This window comes from Macroventuria anomochaeta (genome assembly GCF_010093625.1).
Source record: "Macroventuria anomochaeta strain CBS 525.71 unplaced genomic scaffold BU25scaffold_4, whole genome shotgun sequence".
NCBI classification, from domain to species: domain Eukaryota; kingdom Fungi; phylum Ascomycota; class Dothideomycetes; order Pleosporales; family Didymellaceae; genus Macroventuria; species Macroventuria anomochaeta.
The window spans coordinates 948,688-966,966 of record NW_022985365.1 but is presented as its reverse complement, the minus strand read 5'-3'; the positions used below and the strand labels follow the sequence as shown (position 1 = coordinate 966,966).

The window sequence follows — 18,279 nt, the reverse complement described above, 5'->3', positions numbered from 1 at the left end:
CTTCTCAATCAACATCCACTCTCTTCTCAATCAACATCCACTCTCTTCTCAATCAACATCCACTCTCTTCTCAATCAACATCCACTCTCTTCTCGAAAACTTCAAAACTGTCGTGGTGGAGATCGATGTTGTTTTGCTTCTCCAAAATCGGCCTCGAAGGAAACACATGTGTCGGTGCTGCTATAGATGTACTGCCAACGTGAACATGTCTCGATCGTAACGAATTCTCCAGGCACTAAAGAAGGGATCTCGCTGAAAGAAGACAATCTGAAATTGGAATACTAGGTATGATGTGTGCAGACTCCCCTCCGCGCTTGAAACGTCAAATTCTCCAGACAAGCCGTACATGGCACAATAGGAAGCGTAAGAAGATTCAACTTTACTACGTTTCTCTTCTTCTCTACCCAACGCCAAGTCTCTATTTTCTTAAACGGATGATGCTTTGGGCAATGTCTTCTGCGAGCTCTTTCTGTAGTGGCACAAGCCGGACTTCTCTATGCTGGGAAGTATCAAGAGAACGAAGTAGTCAGCCAGGTCAACAACATGAGCCTGTATGACGAGTGCATGATCAATAGCTACTCAACGAAGTATCGTAAGGAGACATACCCAGTCGAAGTTGGCCTTGTTGTTCAACTTAAATCCATGACCATGCTGCACAGCGTACCAGAGGATCAGAGGATGACCAAAGCTTTGCTGGTTGAACAGTCCAGTGCCCTCGCCAAAGATGCACGGTGCCTGCAAAATGACAGCTTGCATACCTCGTTCAGCCGCGGTCCCCAGTATTGTGATCTCGGTCGTTCGCTGCGAGTATGGCTCCTTGATATCGAGACACTTCATGTAGTCAAAGATAGCCTGTAGCACCAACGAGTAGGATCTTGCTCATGCTCGAAAGTGGATGAAAGAAAAGCGAGGTGAGCAATGCAGCGGGAGTTGGCTTGACCTAAACCTTTGTATCAATCATTTTAACGGACTATTGAACGTAATTCGGTAAGGTACTCGTCTCTGCTCGCATTTGCTCGGTTTCGTTGCGCCCTCCATGTTCCAAGTCTGAGCTGTCTTGTGCCAACATTTGCCAAATCCTGCATAGACCATCCTGCTGATGCTGCAAGTCGGACTGATGACCCACTACGGGGGTTTGACGAAAATTGTGGGCCCAGTGGTGGATATAGCGGTAGGGAATGCACCCTCATGGCAGACCATGGAGGGGACCATACTAGCGATGGCTACCACTGTCGTCTATCCCCGCATGGCTCCAAATTTGCGTGCTTCCTGGTTCGTATCGGATCACTCCACGATTGCAGTCGTGGTTTGCTAGCAGCAAGTTGCTGTCAGTTGTTGTGCAGAAAAGAACAAGTGGAACCGCTGGAGGAAGGATCATACACCTCGCGCAACAGAGGCTCCCAAGCCGCCAGTGTACATTGTGGCCTATGCTGGTATTTCACCACACTTATCTCTTGATATGCGTGCCTCACGACGTTGAAGTTTGAGGGAGCTGATGATGTTTGATGATAAAGCAACAGTCCCGGAAGTGGCGACTTTCCGCGCTCGCAACTTCTTTGACGCTAATTTGTCAGCACCGAGCTTGCTGTATAAGGCCAACGACGCAGCATCGGCAAGCAGTCGGCACGATTGAGAAATCGAAAGGACATTCATCGTGGCGTTCAAACAGAGCTTGAGTAAAATGACAAACTTCAACATCAACATCGTGTCGGACACCATCTGCCGTATGTTCCATTGGACAGAATTGCACAAAAGTTGCACACTAACAAGCTCACAGCATGGTGTTATGTCGGCAAGAAGCGCCTCGAAAAGGGCATTGCAGCATACAAGCAGAAGCACCCAGAGTCCGACGACACATTTTCAACGCAATGGTTCCCATTTTACCTGAACCCTGATGCCGGCAAGAGCCTTGACAAGCAGGAGATGTATATCAAGAAATTTGGCAAGGAGCGCACAGCAACAATCAACCAGATGCTCGCCAAGGTCGGCCAAGATGAGGGTATCAACTTCAAGTTTGGCGGCAACACGGGAAACACCCGCGATTCACATCGCCTTGTCCAACTCGGCAAGACCAAAGGACCGAAGATGCAGACGCGCGTTGTCGAGGAACTATTTGCTGCGTACTTCGAGAACGAGAAGGACATCACGACGCACGAGGTGTTGATTGAGAGCGGTGTGAAGGCTGGTCTTGAAGAGAAGGAAATCAAGCAGTGGTTGGACAGTGGGAAAGGTGGTGCTGAGGTCGACAATGAGGTGCAGGATGCGCGCGAGCAGAACATCAGTGGTGTGCCGAACTTCACGATCAACGATCGCTTTGAGATCGGTGGAGCGCAGGAACCAGCTGCTTTCGTGCAGCTGTTTGAGCGTTTGAAAAGGATGGAAGGCAGTCTTTGAGGTGTAGACTGCATGTGATTTAGATTCTTGAATGCGCACGATTGGCTTGCATTCGGCTGTCGAACATATGATGCGATCAGCTTTAACGGTTGGTAACTCACACAGCGCACAAAGTTATACATACCTTATGTTCAGTACCACAACCTCCGAATACCCACATCACTAACGATACTGATTATCAAAGTTTCTAACACTACTAAACATCTTGAGCGTTCAGCCTACAAGGTTGCATATAATGTTAGGACCTTGGCCGTTTTCCGGCTACCCATATATGCATCCATATCGCCCTTACCATGCGACAAAGGGTGTCATGGATGGGGAAGAGTTCACCCTACTTGCACCCATGCAAAATCGCCATCGCCGCCAACGAACTCGAAACTTGCCTCATATAAGAGATCTTAAACTGGGAGAGGATGTGAGATGGCCGGCCGATGATGATTTCTACAGCCACCAGTGGAGGGTAAGACGTTAGCGCAGGTGGGGCCCTCCGTACTTCAGCATGTAAGTTGAGGATGGTTTGGTCGGGAAGACACGTTATCTTCGTTGTGAGGTGTAGATTGCTTGTGACCTACGACCGTTGAATATGTTACGCCTGGTTGGTGACTACTTGGTACTCTCGCATCCCATGTTCAGTCGTTCGTGCACTGCGCAAAGGTATTTGTACCTCTCACTGCATCGCTTGGTTGTCAGACATCCACATCAGCAATTACATCGACACCAGAAACATCTTCCACATCACTTCATCCATGAACACTCCCCCACAAGAACACTTGAATCCCATCTAAAAGACATCATACAATGCCAGAGTAGCTAGGAAGCGATCCATACCTACCATTATCCTTCTGGTCAGGGCCTACGACCTAATAAGGCATTCTCCAACAGACTCAGGCCTATAGTACCAGGCACTTACAGCCCAGAGCGGACGTTACCTCACATTGGATCTATAGGTCTAGGTCCGGAAGTGACATTTCCCAGTGCCTGGCCAAGTACTTCCTACGCCCAACAGTGGAAGCGAAATCGACGTGACAAGCGAGTCCCACCGTATTTTGAGATATAAAAGTAAGACCGCTGACTCTAAATACGTGTATTCGCCGAGACTGAGCTAGTATCTGGGTGGTATCCAAGCCCTAGAGGTCAAGCAATATGGATATGTTGCGATCACTCCGCTAAGACTGGGTGTGCGAGCATCCATAGAATACCAATACAAAAGTGACATTCAAACTCTCTGGCTTGAGTGGCTGAACAAATATCTCTTTCTGTGCGTGAAACTGAACCGCTCAAATATCTTCTGATCTATTCTCGTTGTGAGTCTGAAAATTTTGCGTGTGAGTGTCGGAGGGAGTGAAGGTATCCACCGATCGCCATCTGTTTGCTGCTAGCGGTCCGTTGCAGTGTTTGTTAACGGTCCGCTGCACTGATTGTCCAGCTCATTCGGTTAGCTCAGTTTGCTTCCCTAACCCTTCACTGCTATCCCCTTCTACTATATAGTCTCGATCGATTCTAGCCCATAGCTCTTAGGATCAATCAACATCTCAACCCTTCCACAGTGAGTGACAACGTGAAATTTGAATCAAATATACACAATGAGCCTTGGTGCCTGATGGAGACGTGCGAGCCCGCGTTTTCATCTTGAACGGCGTTAATAGTATCGATAGCAGCATATTGGGGTCAGTCGGACGTCACGAGCACGTGAAGCTACTGCGCTGATGTGAACATCTTGGAAGCGTTCGCTGTACCTTCACGATGTTGCAGTATTAACACTTAACAGTGAAGTGACTGGAGTATAATACTCAAATGTACATCGCGTTTCGGGTTCCTCATAAGAACCTCAACTACACTGCAATCATCAGCACACCAAAACCACACTCAAAATCAGAAATCAACAGATGCACCTTACTGACGAAAGGTACTGCCACGAAGCACTTACAATAGTGAACTATAGCCACGTCATCGACTTCCCACATCCGTACTACCGTACTCACATGATGAATGGAGGCTTCGCGCTCGCCCCATATGGGTTCCCACATCGAGGGTCTTTGCCCGATATACGCTCTCTTGGCCTACTTCCTGATGACTTCCCACCTCGACGACCTCCGCAGAGCATGAGTCGTAAGAATCCGGGGCTTTACATCAACACCCAGGCCATCCAACAGGGCTATATAGATGGCCAGTACGAGGACAGTACAGTCTGGTTCCCAAACTACTAGCGAAGGGGGTGAGTTCGAGGCCGCATAGAAGGGGCCTGTGAGAGATTTAGTTAGATAAAGTCACAGGCTTGGCATCGATCGGTCACAGAGTTCTCTCGACACTCATCTTTTGATCGCAGGTATACGAAAAGCTTCTAATCAAACAAATAGTGACCAGATCTTCTCTTGCTTCAATCGTGGGCTCAATTGAGCATTCTCGTATCAGGAATTGCACGTGTGTTCGCGAAAGTTTTCCTGGTTGTTCTCATGTTTCGTTCATCTCCTTCTCTTTTCTTCTCAACGCGGCCATTGCGGTCCGTCCTAGCGCTGCGCAGCGTCCTCAATGCTCCTGAAGACTCCACATCACGGTTCGTGTCGCCGAAGGTCATTATCCGCTTTGCTAGGCTGTGCATGTCGTCGGAGTCGCGGTGGTCGAAGAGTCTGCTCGACGTCTGCGAGCGCGACTGAAGACCAGGTTGATGTTGCTGCACTTGACCGTTTCAGACATGGAGGGTCTGCATGAACTTGGCTGCCGACGAAACGTCTGGAGGCAACTATTCACAGCTGGTCACGGAGTTCGATCAGATGGCAGCGAAAGGAATCAACCATCTCCGAATCATCGCCGGTTCTGAGGGTGCACCAACACCTCAGCCCTTCAGGATGAACCCGCCTCTGATGAATGCTCCGGGACAGTATAACGACGACATCTTCAAGGGCCTAGATATCTGTCTTGCAGAGATGTCGAAGCGTGGAATGCGCGCAACGATGACTTTGAGCAACGAGTGGCAATGGAGCGGTGGCTACATCGGAAAGCCAGTCTTCCTTGAGGAGCTCGGTATCGCCCGCAACAATTGGAAAAATAAGAACAAGGAATACCCTACCACAGCAATGCATCGATTACTCACAAGGATGTGTACTTCCAGACCATCATTGGTACAGTCATGGACGAGTTCCGCAATGGTGGTGCGTATGTTGGTACTTCGCCATGGGCATATGGAGGCATCTACGCCCCGAGACGCAGCACGTCAATGAGTTCGGCATGGTATGGCTGGAGATCCCCTCCATGAATCTCCAGGATGGTATGATTTGTACGACATAGATCAAGCGATAAACATTATTGCAGCGCAGCAAAAGACCATTGCGAGCTGGATCAAAGAGCATGGCCAGAATTGTACATCTTACTGAACGTTGTCCACGGAGATCTAGCAAAGGTGGGCTGTTTTTTTGATACTGGATAGCGCTTCATATCAATGAAAGCAGTTGAAAAGCATTGTTAGCGTAGAATTTCTTTAAAACTGAGTTACTTTGGGTCAGATCGCTGTAGAAGACTATGCAGATTTATCTTAGCGTAAAACTGAGACGTCACACCTTGTAGGATTTGAAATCGACCAAACTCACATCGCACGTTTCTTCATTAGCAGACATTCTTTCATTATTTATTAATTTGTCGCCCATGAAATGCACCGATGATGCGAATGCTTATGATGACCAACGCCGCGCTATGCAAAATACCAAACCGTAACGATATTATGTACATGGAGCCTCGTGTCGCTACACTTAGCCTTGCGCTTTCAATGCTGCACGCATTTCCGCACCCTTGAAGATGATCAACAAAATGCCTGGAATGCAGAGAAGATCCATCACTCCGAAGATGCTGAAGGTCCATCCAACACCGGCTTTGTCGAGTAAGCCATCCATGACGACGGCAGCGATGGCTGCAGCGACGTTTCGAAGGAGACCTCCCAATGCAACCAAACTAGCGGTCTGAGCTGGATCGCACTCTGTCTGGAAAGATGTGCTGGTGACAAAGACGATCGAAGTCCCCACAGATGAAAGTGCTGAACCGATCAGGCCGGCAGCTGGGTTTACGCGGTTTTGGCAACACCATCCATACATGAATTTTCCTGCGGCCGCGATGGAAAAGCCAACTATTTGGTAGGCGATTCGCTTTTCCGGTGCAACCTTGCCGTCAGGGCTCTTCGCAATAGCTTTTCTGCGCAGCCAGTCACTGCCACGACCGACAATAATGGAAGCAATGAACATGGAGATTCCTGGTGCGAGGTATGCGTAACTCACTTCGGCGGTCGACCAGTTGTATGTGTCTTTCAGAACGGTCGGGAAGGAGATGTACATCCCGTACAGTCCAGCGAACTGGAAAGCACCATTGAAAGAGACAATGAGATGCGGAGGGTACTTCAGGAGCTGCATGAATTTGCGGAACGACGGACGGGGAATCTTTGGGCCTTTGATATCTGTGGAAAGCTGTGTCCGGAGCTTGGGTATTGAGAACCAGGGCTGGTGAGCAACAGCGGCACCATTACCGACCAGAGACCGCAGGGTCTCAGGCATGCAAAAGACGATGGCGCAGTATACAGGAAGACAGGTCAAGGCGAGAAAGCCAAATACCCATCTCCAACGTGATGCATCTGCGAAAGCACCGCCGATAAGAGGACCAAAGACCGGTCCAAGCTGGGGTCCCATGAGAAACCAAGCCAAAGCAGATGCGCGCTTTGCGGGTTCTGTTATATCTGCAACCGTACCCGCTCCGACAGAGAAGACGATGCACGAACCGAAGGCTTGGAATATTCGGAGGATGAAGAGGAGAGCGATGTGCGCAGGGAGCGTTGCTAGCAGAATGTTTGAGACGAGGAAGCTTCCAAGACCGACCATGTACACGAGCTTACGACCTCCAACGTCAGAGGCAACCGCACCAAAAAGTGGCTGAGATGTGTCAGTGATAGCTACTCAGACTTCGCACACGGTTACATACCGCAATGGCGAACACAACCATGTACATCGATACTGTCGCATTGACTGCTGTTGCCGAAGCTTTGAAGATGTCCTCGAAAAGTACAAGAGATGGGAGGTAGATTGCACCAGTCAAGGGACCAAAAAATCCCGCCGCTGTCACAACACCAAGCATAAACCGGCGACGATTGAGGGAGAACGCCGAGTATGGCGGTGGTGGAGGTGCAGGTGCAACATCGTCAACCTGTGCCAGTGGCTCATCGGCGTTGTCTGAAGAGGAGAACTCGCTGTCGATACTGTCCCGACACCTATCGTAGTGGTGGTCTTTCTCGAATTCGATCGGAGAACGCATGCTGAAGAATGATGGTCCAAGCTACGATTGGAATTCTTGGACTGAAGTACGATGCGATATGTATGATCGCTTATGCACCACCTGATTCTCGGAGCGCCCTACGTGCCGACAAAGTACGTGCGCAGTGCATGCTCAGGTCATCCCTTGTTCAACAGCCACTCTAGTCAGCTCTGTTCTCACTGGCTCACGTTAGCAACGCCTGTCCTTGCACGCTATTTTCATCCCGACTGCGGTCAGCCGCAGAGCAAGCTCAAGACACGCTTTCTCGTGCGTCGCCAAGCGGCCCGCTCTCACACCAGCCAGCCACCCTCCACAGCTCCGCTGGGCCTTCCGCTCTCAATTACCGCACGGCGTCCACGATAGAAGCTCTATCTCTCGTGGTTGCTTCACAACACTAAACTACACTATGCATGCAAACTGAGCCACTAAATTCATTACATAGGTTGTCTGCAGCCCACGAGCATGGTCATTTGCGGCACAGAACATCCTTTCACTCGATCAGAGACTGTTTGTGCTGTGCCTTCGACAAAGGGATGTAGCCCTACCTGACTGAATTGACGTAGGGATCACACAAAGCACATTGCTCAAACATCACAGTCACAGCCGCGATACCATATCTTGTACCGCAAAACAGGTGTATTTGCACTAGTGCCCGGTAAAGGGCTGGGGTAACGGAAACTGTGGCTGAACGCCTTAGCGTGGGCTGGCCCCAAGCGAGCGTGATGCACCAACTGCGCCTTACGCAACACAACAACAGTGAATCGTTACACATGTCTGCTGCAGAAAGTAGAAGCACATTTTGTTATCGGTCGGAGAATCAGCGACTGGAGCAATCTGCAGGATTGAAGTGCTACTGTTGCACTTCTGCTAGGCTCAACCTGGCGCCGCTCAATTACACTTTGACCTAGGGCCCCATCGTTTGGACCAGAACCCCGCAAACACCAAACATTCACCGCAAACACCAACATTTACCACAAACACCAACATTCACCGCAACACTAACTTCACGACGAGCAGAAGTGGTCTAGGTCTATTCGCACCGTGCATGTACTAATAATCGGCGATGTCAGACTCAATTTCCGCGCAAAACCGAAGCCGTGCTGTGCCGCATTCAATCCTTCATGTTTCTTCGCCGCAGAAGCACGGAGACAGCTACATCTCGACTTTCGCGTAAACTGACTGTGGGTTTTCCCTTACCAGTACCCCGAAGTTTTTGCTGCGCATTTGAGCTTTGAACAGATGATGCACCCAGCTGAACCAGGCTTCGCTCTCTGATGTGACTGTACATCAGCGATTCATCATCAAGTTGATTCACGCATATATTCTTGGGCAACTTACCAGAAAGATGTGTTGCTGAGCTCAGGTTGATGAGAAGAAGGCACAGTTTGGCTCGTTACGTGCGTTACTCCACACCCAACCAAAGGACGCGGATGTGGAGGTTCGCCCCCAACACCACGCCGCAGGAATACGGCAAGTCATTTGCAATGTTCCGATCACACGGTATCTTCATTTTGAGTGTCTTAGACCTCTGAGTGGTTGTTTGGCTGACAATTTTCCCATTTGCAAGATGGATGTCAGCACAAGTGGGTCTGGAGGTTTCAACGAGTTGGGATGCCTCGATTACGGTGATTGCTGTCATGGAGGATTGCCAGAACTTGTAAGCCTTGCAATCATGGGTCTGGTCCGTGAAAATGCATTATCGCGATCATGTGCATCGTATGCTCCGAACTAAATGCAATTCAATACTTGTCTTCCAACTAGCGTTACGCAGGTGCTGACTGCAAGGCAGATAGTGCTAAGTATCGCGGGCCCGTACCTAACAGTATGAATGGCATAGATCGATGTAATGTTGTGTTGGTGGGTATCAATTACGAGGCATTGATGCGTACGACACGCACGTACAGGCTGGAAATCCAATGTAACGCGTATGTGTGGTGACCGAAGAGATGAAGCATGCAATGAATTTTGATGGTGCCAGCTAAATGTTACTTGCATGCTCTGCCCAATTTGGGGTATTTGCGTTGAACCAAAAACACCAACGCTATGCACAGTATATCTGCTTAACCTTGCCAAAGCACAGCGACCAAGATTTATCATCGCACATGCTTGTTGCTTTGGCCGACGAGCTTCTTACAACGACTGGAATTTCATCTTAAGACCTCGCGGGTAGAGCGGTCCAGCCTAAGTGAATTAGCTTGGTTAGGTTGCTCAGTTGGCGCCAATGACTTACCGGAGTCATGCGTCCGTCCCAGCTCTCGTCCACCTTCCACTTACAACCCCTCACCAACTCGAGGATCGTGATGCGAAGCTGCTGCATGGCGAACTTTTGTCCCAGACATGCTCGCCGTCCTCCGTGGAAGCTGATGAAAGCACCTTTAGAGTTCGCTTTCCGGTAAAGATGGTTGATCTCATCCATGTTCTTGCCCCAGCGTTCAGGCTTGAAATCGTCGGAGTCGGTGCCCCAGAACTCGATGTCGCGGTTAGTTGAGTATGCGTTGTAGCCCATAAATACACCCTTTGGTACGGGAATCTTGCCACCTAATACGACGGGTTCCGCAGTACGGCGATTGATCAGTTGCGAAATCGGGGGGAACATGCGTAGACCCTCGTATACAACAGCACTCAAGAGTGGTAAGTCGTGGATCTCGGTGTAAGAAGGCTCGTAGTCGGCGGGGGCATCAGCAGGATAGAGGGTCAGGATCTCCTTGCGGACCGCCTCTTGAACCTCTGGATGGGCTCCGAGGAGATACATGAGCGACATGAGCGCAAGTTGTGGGTTCTCGTGTCCTGCCAAGAAAGTGCTGACCATATTGTCTTCAAGATCCTTGTCTGTTAGGCGTCCTTCGTCATGAGCTCCGATCAGTCTGCATGCAACGTTCTTATGGTCGTTGGGGTCGCAGACGTGGTTGTGCCCTTTTGTGATCGAGGTTCGTAGCGTGCTTCGGAAGTTCTTGTTGAGTGCGCGACCAAGCTTTCTTATCTTGAGCGGCAGATGGTCAAGGAACGGGAAGTTCATGAAGATTGGGTTGAAGATAATCGGCTTAATCTTCATCTGGATTGCGTGCAGTAGTGCGTCAGGACGCTGCATTGTTTCGAAACTCGATGCGTACAGTACGTCTGAGAGATTGGCAAGTGCGACTCGATGGCAAGGAACGTAGATAGGGATGCCTGCACCATTGGCTTGCTTCGAGTTGCTTAGGAACATATCCCTTAGAAGTTTTGAGTTCTCCCAGATCTTAGTCGAATCTTGGTCCGCTTGCAGAGCTGGTTTGAGAACACCATGATACAGCTTCCACTTCTCTCCATGTGAACTGATGATGTTCTCGCCAGTGTACTCCGCCACAAGACTATGCGGGATCTTGATCTGGTTTCCTGCCTTTGCGTAAACGTCCTCGTATTTGAAGACCTCGGCAATATACGCAGGCTTGCGTACTAGGATGTTCCATTGGCCACCAAAGAACAGCTTTACTGCTCCATATTTCTCCAGGGGCTCCTTCATGTACTGACGGTAAAGCTCGGCCTGGTCCACATCTTTGAAGAGTGGGAGAAGTGCGTAGTAGAACGGGATTGTTGGAATGTTCTTGGGGAAGTTGCTAGGCGGCGTGAATAGGTAAACAAAGAAGGAGACGACGCCGAAGAAGCTGCCAAAAATGGCAATGAAGACCAAAGAAAGATAGGATATCATCTTGTTGGACAGATGTCGAATACACAGTGAATGGCAGCGACAAGCTGGCCTGGTCAAGCCTATATGAAACACATGCTGATGTGAAAGCACCTCAGCCTCAGCCCTACATTTGGACGGCACGCTCAGCCAGGCTGGTTCAAAGCAGAAGGAACGTGGCTCGAGCGCGCTTGGACCCGTCTTGGTGCGTCCACAATTAGACAATAGACAGTATTTGGAGGTGGGTCGGTAATCTTGAGGCTGTGGTAAGAAGCTTAGCTGTTTAGGCGAGTGCGTTGTTCACCTATGGTACGCGCTAGCATGTGGCACGGATTCTCCGAATTCAGCTCATGCACGCCAAGATATGCACGCCTTCCATGCACACAGTAATCCTTGGACGAGATGAAGCCTGTAACAGCGCCGCATTAGCAAAAATATGCCGCCTGCAACCCAGTAATGCGAATTGTGGCACGCTGAATGCCTGTGCCAGACCGCCTACGACCTTGATCAGACCAGAAGCAAACGCCAGGACTCATGGCGCCCGCAGCACCGCCGCTCGAACGCCCCGAGAAATCATGTTGGTAGGCCAATCCAATTAGGTTAACGGCTTGTAGCGAGATAAGTAGCGTTGCAAATAGCAACGCAAGTCGGTGTACGGCCGCACCGTGTGTTTACAGTTGTGTGGCTGTCATGGATCCATCCGCAGCTTGGTGGACAGTGCCCGATCCGCTGAGCCTTTATGTGAAGCTGAGACACAACAACACGTCAGGACTCTTTCATATAAGGGGACCCAGTAGATGAGGCCACTGGATCCATCATCTCAAGCTTTATTAACTCGCTTCCTCTGCCAGCCTCTCTCTATTTCTTTTGTTCCTCGGTGTTTTCAACTTAACAAGTACCTCCTTACCTCTCTTCAATTATTCACAATGGCGCCGTTCAACAAAGGTGTTTCCACATACCACTGCATTCAGGGTCTTTACTGGAGAGAACCGAATGGCGAACTTTTGGCTGTCGAAGGGAGCAACTCGAAGTCACTGCCGGAAGCATGGCCACAACTGAAGGACGAGATCTGCTCCGCAACTGCATCATGGACTCGAGTTCAGCTGCCATCTGGCAAAGAGATCAAGAATCTGCAAATTACCACCGATATCCAAGCACTCTTGAAGATTAAGTCGAACTTCCCTCCATCTTATGAGAAAGAAGAGCTTCACACCCTGGTCGCCGAGATCAAACATGACAACGGTCGCATCCTCGGAATGGTAACATCGAAACCAAAATCCCTTGCTTCAGACAACTTCAGTATTTGGGCGGAGCGCTTCATCCTCCTCGAGACTCAGTTCCAGCCTTTCGCCAATATCTCGGATTCTTCGACTCCATGGGCAGCAAAGAATCGCGTGATCTGCAACACGATTGCTGAGATCTTTGAGCGCAAGCTCAAGAACCTTTCCAAAGATGACCAATGGGATGTTTGCGGTCGTGAAGGCTTCCTCAACCGGGTGTACGGCTTTGTCGATAAGAATCTTCCGATCCTTCTTGCTTTGCCCGCTTTCCCTTGCAAGTCGCCAAACCCCAACAAGGCCGGTGGTATCATGCCCGATCTTGCAGAGAACATCGCTTTGGACGTGCTTTACGACTTCATCAAGGAGGTTAACGCCGTCTACGAGCCTGGCGCTACCATGTGGATCATCAACGATGGCCATGTATTTTCCGACTGCAGTAAGTATTGAAGCCCAGTTGTGTTTTCAGCAGTTGCTAACCAGTTCCAGTTGGTGTTGACGATGAAATGATCGACACATACGATGCTTGCATGGCCGAGATCTACAAGGAACGCTTCCCTGGCCAGACCGCGCCCGTCCCAGCGATGGACTTCAAAGGCTTGAAGAACATCTTCAATGCTGACTCTGAGGGCTTCCAGACCTTGAAGAAGGTAGCTGGAAACGCGCACAAGATGCCACACCCAGTCAAGACAAAGATGACGGGAGAGGCCGAGCTGTGCAGGAGACTCATGCTGGGAATTGGCGGTGCCGACCGTGCTTTCATCCGCTCACTCATTGAGCTGCAAGAGCCTGAGACTCTGGGATTGTACCGCGGCCAGACACGCTTCATGCTCGAGGACCTTGCCGATGTTCCCTCGGTCAAGTCGCTAAGTGGAAAGCAGAAGAAGAAGACTGCTGCTCTTGTAGCTGAAGAGATGATCTCCCGCAACCAAGGCTACTCCAACCTGGTTGAGCTTCTGTTGCCCAACTATGTTCGTTTGTCGATCCACGCCCACAACAACAAGGGCCCTAAGTTCGCCATTCGCCTGCTTCCCAAGCATATGGTCCGCCCAATTGACGATCTTGAGAACCGACTGGAGCCTGTAGCCGCGTACGAGTTCCAGATTCCTACTCCTTGGCACAACTGCATGATCAAGGTCGAGGGTGATGAGTTCCTCTATCTTGCTCGCTCTGCTGTTGCCAAGAAGGCCTTGGCCAGCTCCAACTACACAGGATCCTGGGTCAACGGTCCTGATGGTTCGTACTTCAGCTTGAAGCGTGCCGTAGCTCGTGTACCTACTCCCACCAAGCTCATCATACCACAAATGGCAGTCGAGAAGGTCACCATCTTCGACGAGAAGAAGGGCGCGATCGTGGTCGTCTCTCCGATGGCAGAGAAGCAGCGCCCAATTGTTATCTGCTCTCCAGTCGTTGGAAGGAAGAATCCTATCGTGGTCACAAACCCAACAAATGGTGGAAGGCCTATCGTCATCTGCTCGCCTCAGTCAAGGAGTAGCGCAGCATCTCTGTGGTCTCCAGTGCTGCAGAAGGTCCGCAACCCCGTCGGCTCTCCCATCGTTCGCACCAAGACCTCCATTGCCATTTGCTCTCCTGTCGCCGAGAAAAACGGCACTACTGTCACTCAAACACCCATCGAGCCTCGTCCCTTCAAGCGCGTCGACTCTCACTGGGTCCGCCCTGGCGAGCAGACCAGCAGGCTCCGCATGTTTGTCCAGAATCACATTTTGCGATTTCAGGCCGTCTAGGCATACCTCTGCCGTTCGCATTATCCTTGCATCTAATATGGTCCCAAAATTGGCTTCTCTACCTCTTGCAATTAGTTTCAGCATTGTGTAGGCTGCTTTGATAGTAGACTTTGACGTTGGCGTTCCTGGGAGTTTTACTTCTCTATATACCATTAGCGCGGATGACCGTAGCTAGAACTCGCGTGGCGCGACTTTTCGTAATGCATCTTAATTGTTCAAAAGTCCTTTGTCGTTCAATATTGTGAAATCGAAGATGCAGTGGTTGCAGTATGTGAAGAGTTGTGACGTGATGTTCGACACGTCCCATTATTTTGCGCCCCACTTCGCGCCGCCAGCATCCTCGGAAGCTCCTTCGCGTCTTAGCCTCATTATCTCCAACACCGTGCAGAAATACGCGCAAACTAACGCATCAGAAGTTGTCAGCGTGTACAGCGCATGCGATAGTAGGACCAAGATGCTCAGGATGCAGCTATAATCAAAGATCATCAGTACTTGACTCTTGCGACCTGCGACCAATGAGCCTCACGCGTCTGCGCCATGCCCAAGTGCTTACGGAAACTTTACTCGAAACATTGAACAATCAGGAACAACGGGTTCATGATTCAAGAAAGATATTCCTCTGGGTATATGATCTTCACTGTCTCTCTTCGTTCTTTCCCTTCTGTTCTTGCCTCGCCCTCTTCCACGGCTTCGTGTTAACACACTGGTACCGTCAATATGAGATTTTCAGATGTCATCAAGGTAGTCATACCCATCATCACTCTTCAACTCCATGGAGCTGCAGCCGGTAGGTGCATGTTGAAATCATCCAAACTATTGGCAACCGAAGAACTGAATCTGTACCAGCCACTAATACTACGGTACCCCACACATATGGCATCGTACTCTTCCGCATGTTCGACCTGCTGGATGTTCATGGACCCATTGAAATCCTCCAGTTCTTGAGCGGACTGTACAAGATCGATATCGCCCTGATTGCTGAGACCATGGATCCGGTCACCTCGGAACCATCAATGGCCTCGATGAACCCGTTCAATTCTTCTGTGTACCCTGTGCTTCCACCTACGCATACTTTCGAAACGGCACCAGAACTGGACGTCTTGATTCTTGCCGGTGGTCCTGGCTGGCGTAATCCCACCCTCAATGCTACATTAGACTACATCGCAAGGATAGCACCCAATGTCAAACAGGTTCTCACGATCTGCACTGGCTCGGCTCTGGCTGCAAGGGCTGGCATTTTGAACGGCAGGAAAGCAACAACGAACAAGACCTCATGGCCAAATGCCGTGAAGGCAGGACTCAACACGACTTGGGTGCCCCATGCACGTTGGGTGGAGGATGAGTCCAGTTCGCCTCACATCTGGAGCTCCTCGGGGGTGACAGCAGGTCTTGATCTCATGCTGCACTGGGTGGAGCAGACTTACAGCGAGGAGAACGCGACATACATCGCCAACATTCTGGAGCATCAAAGGATCACAGACCCGAGCTTTGATCCTTTCGCGAGAAACGAGACGGCGGTCAGTCAGATCATCCTTCAATCATGAGCACCTTGTAGTACCGTCTCCATGGGGCCGATCGCTTGTGGGCTACACGAGAACACACGTTTGCTCTGTGTGACTGTGTCTCGGGCATTACCACGTGGAGAACCAGTTAGATCAATACTAGAAGTAAAGAGCAGCATGCGCTTGAAGACAATGAGGCAGCAAACATTATCAAATCTCATTTAGAACTTTTTCCTCATCATATCAGTGTGCCTTCTGTCGCGAAGACCACGAACAGTCACACGCACCTCGGGGATCACACCCCTGTCACACGCATATGCAAGGACCCTTCGCTCGGTGCTTGCTGAACGGGAGATTCCATATATCGCACGTTGTGCAATCTATCTCGCTTGCATCCATCTGCAGGTTGCCGGAAGCAATGCGGTACGACGACCTCGTTACTCTCGTCTATGCGCACTGCATCGATGCACTCCAGACCTTTCGAACAATTCTCCGTGGTGAGATGTCCTGACAACATTCTTCATCGTGGCGTTGAAAGCGCGCAAATGCTCTCGATAAGCGGGGCGGTCTTACCTGTGAAGGGAAGGCGCACTGCGAGCCAAGCATCTCACATCCTTCACGCTCATCCTGCAACTTCATCTTATGCATCCTACGCGAATGTTATTGTGAACGTGAAAGGTAAAAGTACGAAGTGGCGAGTGTGAATGATAATTCGGAGCCTTAGTGTTCGGGTATCACCCGCTGCGGTGACTCGCCGGTGAGCGGGTTCGCGTGCCTATTCTGTAGGCAGTACTCAGCTCCAGCTTCATAAGGCATATGAGCCCTTCGTTCGCTGTTTAGTGAATTGTTTCAAGAAATAGTTTTACGAACGTTCTATCTTGGAAGCGTGACGAACGTCGAGGGTGAAAAGACAGGTTCGATCCTGCATCAACGCGTCGCTCCTACCAGCTTTCATTTCCCCCGCCTCAACCAAACAATCTGCTCAAAATCTGCTCATCCCAAATTTATCAACATCTCTACAACTTCAATCGCTATCAACCTTCTCTACCCGTCACAAACACCATCAATCCAGACGGCAATCGTTCACTCAAACCGCAACCATACAAGCTGTAATTATGGACCACTCAGGACACGATATGATAGCTTCCGCTACGACAGCAGCCATGACTGGCATGTCAGGTATGTCGGTAATGACACAGACTGCGACAGGTAGTGCCGCTATGGCATCCAGCACAGGGATGTCAATGGGCGGAGGCGGCATGAGTATGGGTGGAGGTTGCAAGATTAGCGTAAGCTCTACATATTATGATGATTTTATGAACGTTACTGACCCCAGTGGTAGATGTTATGGAATTGGTACACTGTCGACTCTTGTACGTATCCTGACTATCCTTCATTGGGAGCATACCAGGCACTGATCAATGCCCTACGGCTTGCTGCAATGCCTCATCTCCTGCTGCTCGAGATAGAACGAGTGCTAACGCATGACTAGGCTTCATCGCCCGCTCATGGCACATCACCTCGAAAAGCATGTTCGCCGGATCTTGCATCGGTGTGATCTTGCTCGTAATCTCCCTCGAAGCCCTCCGCCGCGCCGGTAAAGAATACGACCGCTACATCGTCAATCAGTACTTGTCTTCGCACGTCCCGACGACCGCAGTTGCTTCTTCCGCTTCTTCCGACAACAGTAAGACTCCTGCGACCACTGCAGCCCATACCCCAACTGCGCAGAACTTCCGTCCAAGCGTCTTTCAGCAAGCAGTCCGCGCTCTCCTCCACGTGCTGCAATTCGCGGTCGCCTATTTCGTCATGTTGCTCGCTATGTACTACAACGGATATATCATCATCTGCATATTCATCGGCGCGTATCTGGGATACTTCATCTGTGGATGGGAGAGCTTTAACGTGGGTAAGGGCGGTCAGGATCGTATGCAGGAGAATGTCACGGTCTGCTGTGGCTAGGTGGTCACAGTGACGAATTTGGGCACGAGTGAGTGCGGGCAGTATGGACGACGTAATGTTCGAGCACGGGAAGATACATGACGAAGTGTTGGCGTCCCGAGATTGAGAGAGATGTTTGAGCACCCTCGATCCCCAACATAAGGTAGTCCGGTAATTATATCAGAAGGTCTTGGTGACGAAGCAAAGGTTCGGTTTCCAACAGCTTTGCACAAGTGTATTGTTTGTTTCTAATGGACTCAATTCGTGACTTCGACTCGGTGGTCGTTTAGTATCTCCAGCTAAAGACAAGTCCGCTTCCGTGGCACACCCCATCGCAACCACCAAACAACTTTTCTGTAACTCCAATCGTATCGCTGCCCATGCCGAATAGATGAGATGATCCTCGTGTACCGATCACTGTTCGTTGAAGTCCAAAGACTTAGTTCTTCTGCTTGACGTTAGCGAAGTTCTTG

The 18,279-nt window shown here is 50.2% G+C and overlaps 8 protein-coding genes across 8 annotated transcripts; 5 read left to right on the top strand and 3 right to left on the bottom strand.

Annotated features, from left to right (window-relative positions):
- Positions 1-314: 314 nt before the first annotated feature.
- On the bottom strand, positions 315-968 carry BU25DRAFT_195177 (uncharacterized protein). Its single transcript, XM_033701035.1, has 2 exons — positions 607-968; positions 315-549 (listed from the first exon to the last, which is right to left on the bottom strand). The coding sequence occupies exons 1-2, from the start codon at positions 835-837 to the stop codon at positions 427-429; spliced, it is 354 nt and encodes a 117-aa protein (XP_033565887.1). The 5' UTR covers positions 838-968; the 3' UTR covers positions 315-426.
- Positions 969-1,639: 671 nt separating this feature from the next.
- On the top strand, positions 1,640-2,633 carry BU25DRAFT_445783 (thioredoxin-like protein). The gene is made up of 2 exons (XM_033709454.1): positions 1,640-1,724; positions 1,778-2,633. The coding sequence occupies exons 1-2, from the start codon at positions 1,682-1,684 to the stop codon at positions 2,392-2,394; spliced, it is 660 nt and encodes a 219-aa protein (XP_033565886.1). The 5' UTR covers positions 1,640-1,681; the 3' UTR covers positions 2,395-2,633.
- A 2,463-nt stretch (positions 2,634-5,096) lies between these two features.
- BU25DRAFT_332573 (glycoside hydrolase family 5 protein) lies at positions 5,097-5,612 on the top strand (the record flags this gene model as incomplete). The annotated part of the gene is made up of 1 exon (XM_033702443.1): positions 5,097-5,612. A coding segment is annotated over one exon (516 nt), but the record flags the coding sequence as incomplete, so codon positions are not given.
- A 353-nt stretch (positions 5,613-5,965) lies between these two features.
- Positions 5,966-7,474, bottom strand: BU25DRAFT_407340 (MFS general substrate transporter). Its single transcript, XM_033705505.1, has one exon. The coding sequence runs from the start codon at positions 7,248-7,250 to the stop codon at positions 6,138-6,140; it is 1,113 nt and encodes a 370-aa protein (XP_033565884.1). The 5' UTR covers positions 7,251-7,474; the 3' UTR covers positions 5,966-6,137.
- Positions 7,475-9,468: 1,994 nt separating this feature from the next.
- BU25DRAFT_407337 (Dit2 protein) lies at positions 9,469-11,429 on the bottom strand. Its single transcript, XM_033705504.1, has 2 exons — positions 9,911-11,429; positions 9,469-9,861 (listed from the first exon to the last, which is right to left on the bottom strand). The coding sequence occupies exons 1-2, from the start codon at positions 11,363-11,365 to the stop codon at positions 9,811-9,813; spliced, it is 1,506 nt and encodes a 501-aa protein (XP_033565883.1). The 5' UTR covers positions 11,366-11,429; the 3' UTR covers positions 9,469-9,810.
- A 386-nt stretch (positions 11,430-11,815) lies between these two features.
- Positions 11,816-14,586, top strand: BU25DRAFT_407336 (uncharacterized protein). Its single transcript, XM_033705503.1, has 2 exons — positions 11,816-13,057; positions 13,108-14,586. Exons 1-2 carry the CDS (start codon positions 12,268-12,270, stop codon positions 14,361-14,363), a joined length of 2,046 nt encoding a protein of 681 aa, XP_033565882.1. The 5' UTR covers positions 11,816-12,267; the 3' UTR covers positions 14,364-14,586.
- A 291-nt stretch (positions 14,587-14,877) lies between these two features.
- On the top strand, positions 14,878-16,086 carry BU25DRAFT_407335 (class I glutamine amidotransferase-like protein). Its single transcript, XM_033705502.1, has 2 exons — positions 14,878-15,150; positions 15,210-16,086. Exons 1-2 carry the CDS (start codon positions 15,081-15,083, stop codon positions 15,905-15,907), a joined length of 768 nt encoding a protein of 255 aa, XP_033565881.1. The 5' UTR covers positions 14,878-15,080; the 3' UTR covers positions 15,908-16,086.
- Positions 16,087-16,998: 912 nt separating this feature from the next.
- On the top strand, positions 16,999-18,120 carry BU25DRAFT_407334 (Ctr-domain-containing protein; the record flags this gene model as incomplete). Its single annotated transcript, XM_033705501.1, has 3 exons — positions 16,999-17,154; positions 17,208-17,238; positions 17,358-18,120. 3 exons carry the CDS (start codon positions 17,002-17,004, stop codon positions 17,825-17,827), a joined length of 654 nt encoding a protein of 217 aa, XP_033565880.1. The 3' UTR covers positions 17,828-18,120.
- Positions 18,121-18,279: the final 159 nt, after the last annotated feature.

Excerpts from the sequence above, each read along its gene's own strand:
- BU25DRAFT_407340 (XM_033705505.1), bottom strand. The coding sequence starts at position 7,250 with ATGGTCGGTCTTGGAAGCTTCCTCGTCTCAAACATTCTGCTAGCAACG.
- BU25DRAFT_407336 (XM_033705503.1), top strand. The coding sequence starts at position 12,268 with ATGGCGCCGTTCAACAAAGGTGTTTCCACATACCACTGCATTCAGGGT. Across the intron at positions 13,058-13,107 it reads CCATGTATTTTCCGACTGCA|TTGGTGTTGACGATGAAATG; the intron begins GTAAGTATTGAA and ends AACCAGTTCCAG.
- BU25DRAFT_195177 (XM_033701035.1), bottom strand. The coding sequence starts at position 837 with ATGAAGTGTCTCGATATCAAGGAGCCATACTCGCAGCGAACGACCGAG. Across the intron at positions 550-606 it reads ACAAGGCCAACTTCGACTGG|GCTCATGTTGTTGACCTGGC; the intron begins GTATGTCTCCTT and ends CTCGTCATACAG.
- BU25DRAFT_445783 (XM_033709454.1), top strand. The coding sequence starts at position 1,682 with ATGACAAACTTCAACATCAACATCGTGTCGGACACCATCTGCC. Across the intron at positions 1,725-1,777 it reads CGTGTCGGACACCATCTGCC|CATGGTGTTATGTCGGCAAG; the intron begins GTATGTTCCATT and ends ACAAGCTCACAG.
- BU25DRAFT_407335 (XM_033705502.1), top strand. The coding sequence starts at position 15,081 with ATGAGATTTTCAGATGTCATCAAGGTAGTCATACCCATCATCACTCTT. Across the intron at positions 15,151-15,209 it reads ACTCCATGGAGCTGCAGCCG|CCACTAATACTACGGTACCC; the intron begins GTAGGTGCATGT and ends AATCTGTACCAG.
- BU25DRAFT_407337 (XM_033705504.1), bottom strand. The coding sequence starts at position 11,365 with ATGATATCCTATCTTTCTTTGGTCTTCATTGCCATTTTTGGCAGCTTC. Across the intron at positions 9,862-9,910 it reads GGGACGGACGCATGACTCCG|GCTGGACCGCTCTACCCGCG; the intron begins GTAAGTCATTGG and ends TAATTCACTTAG.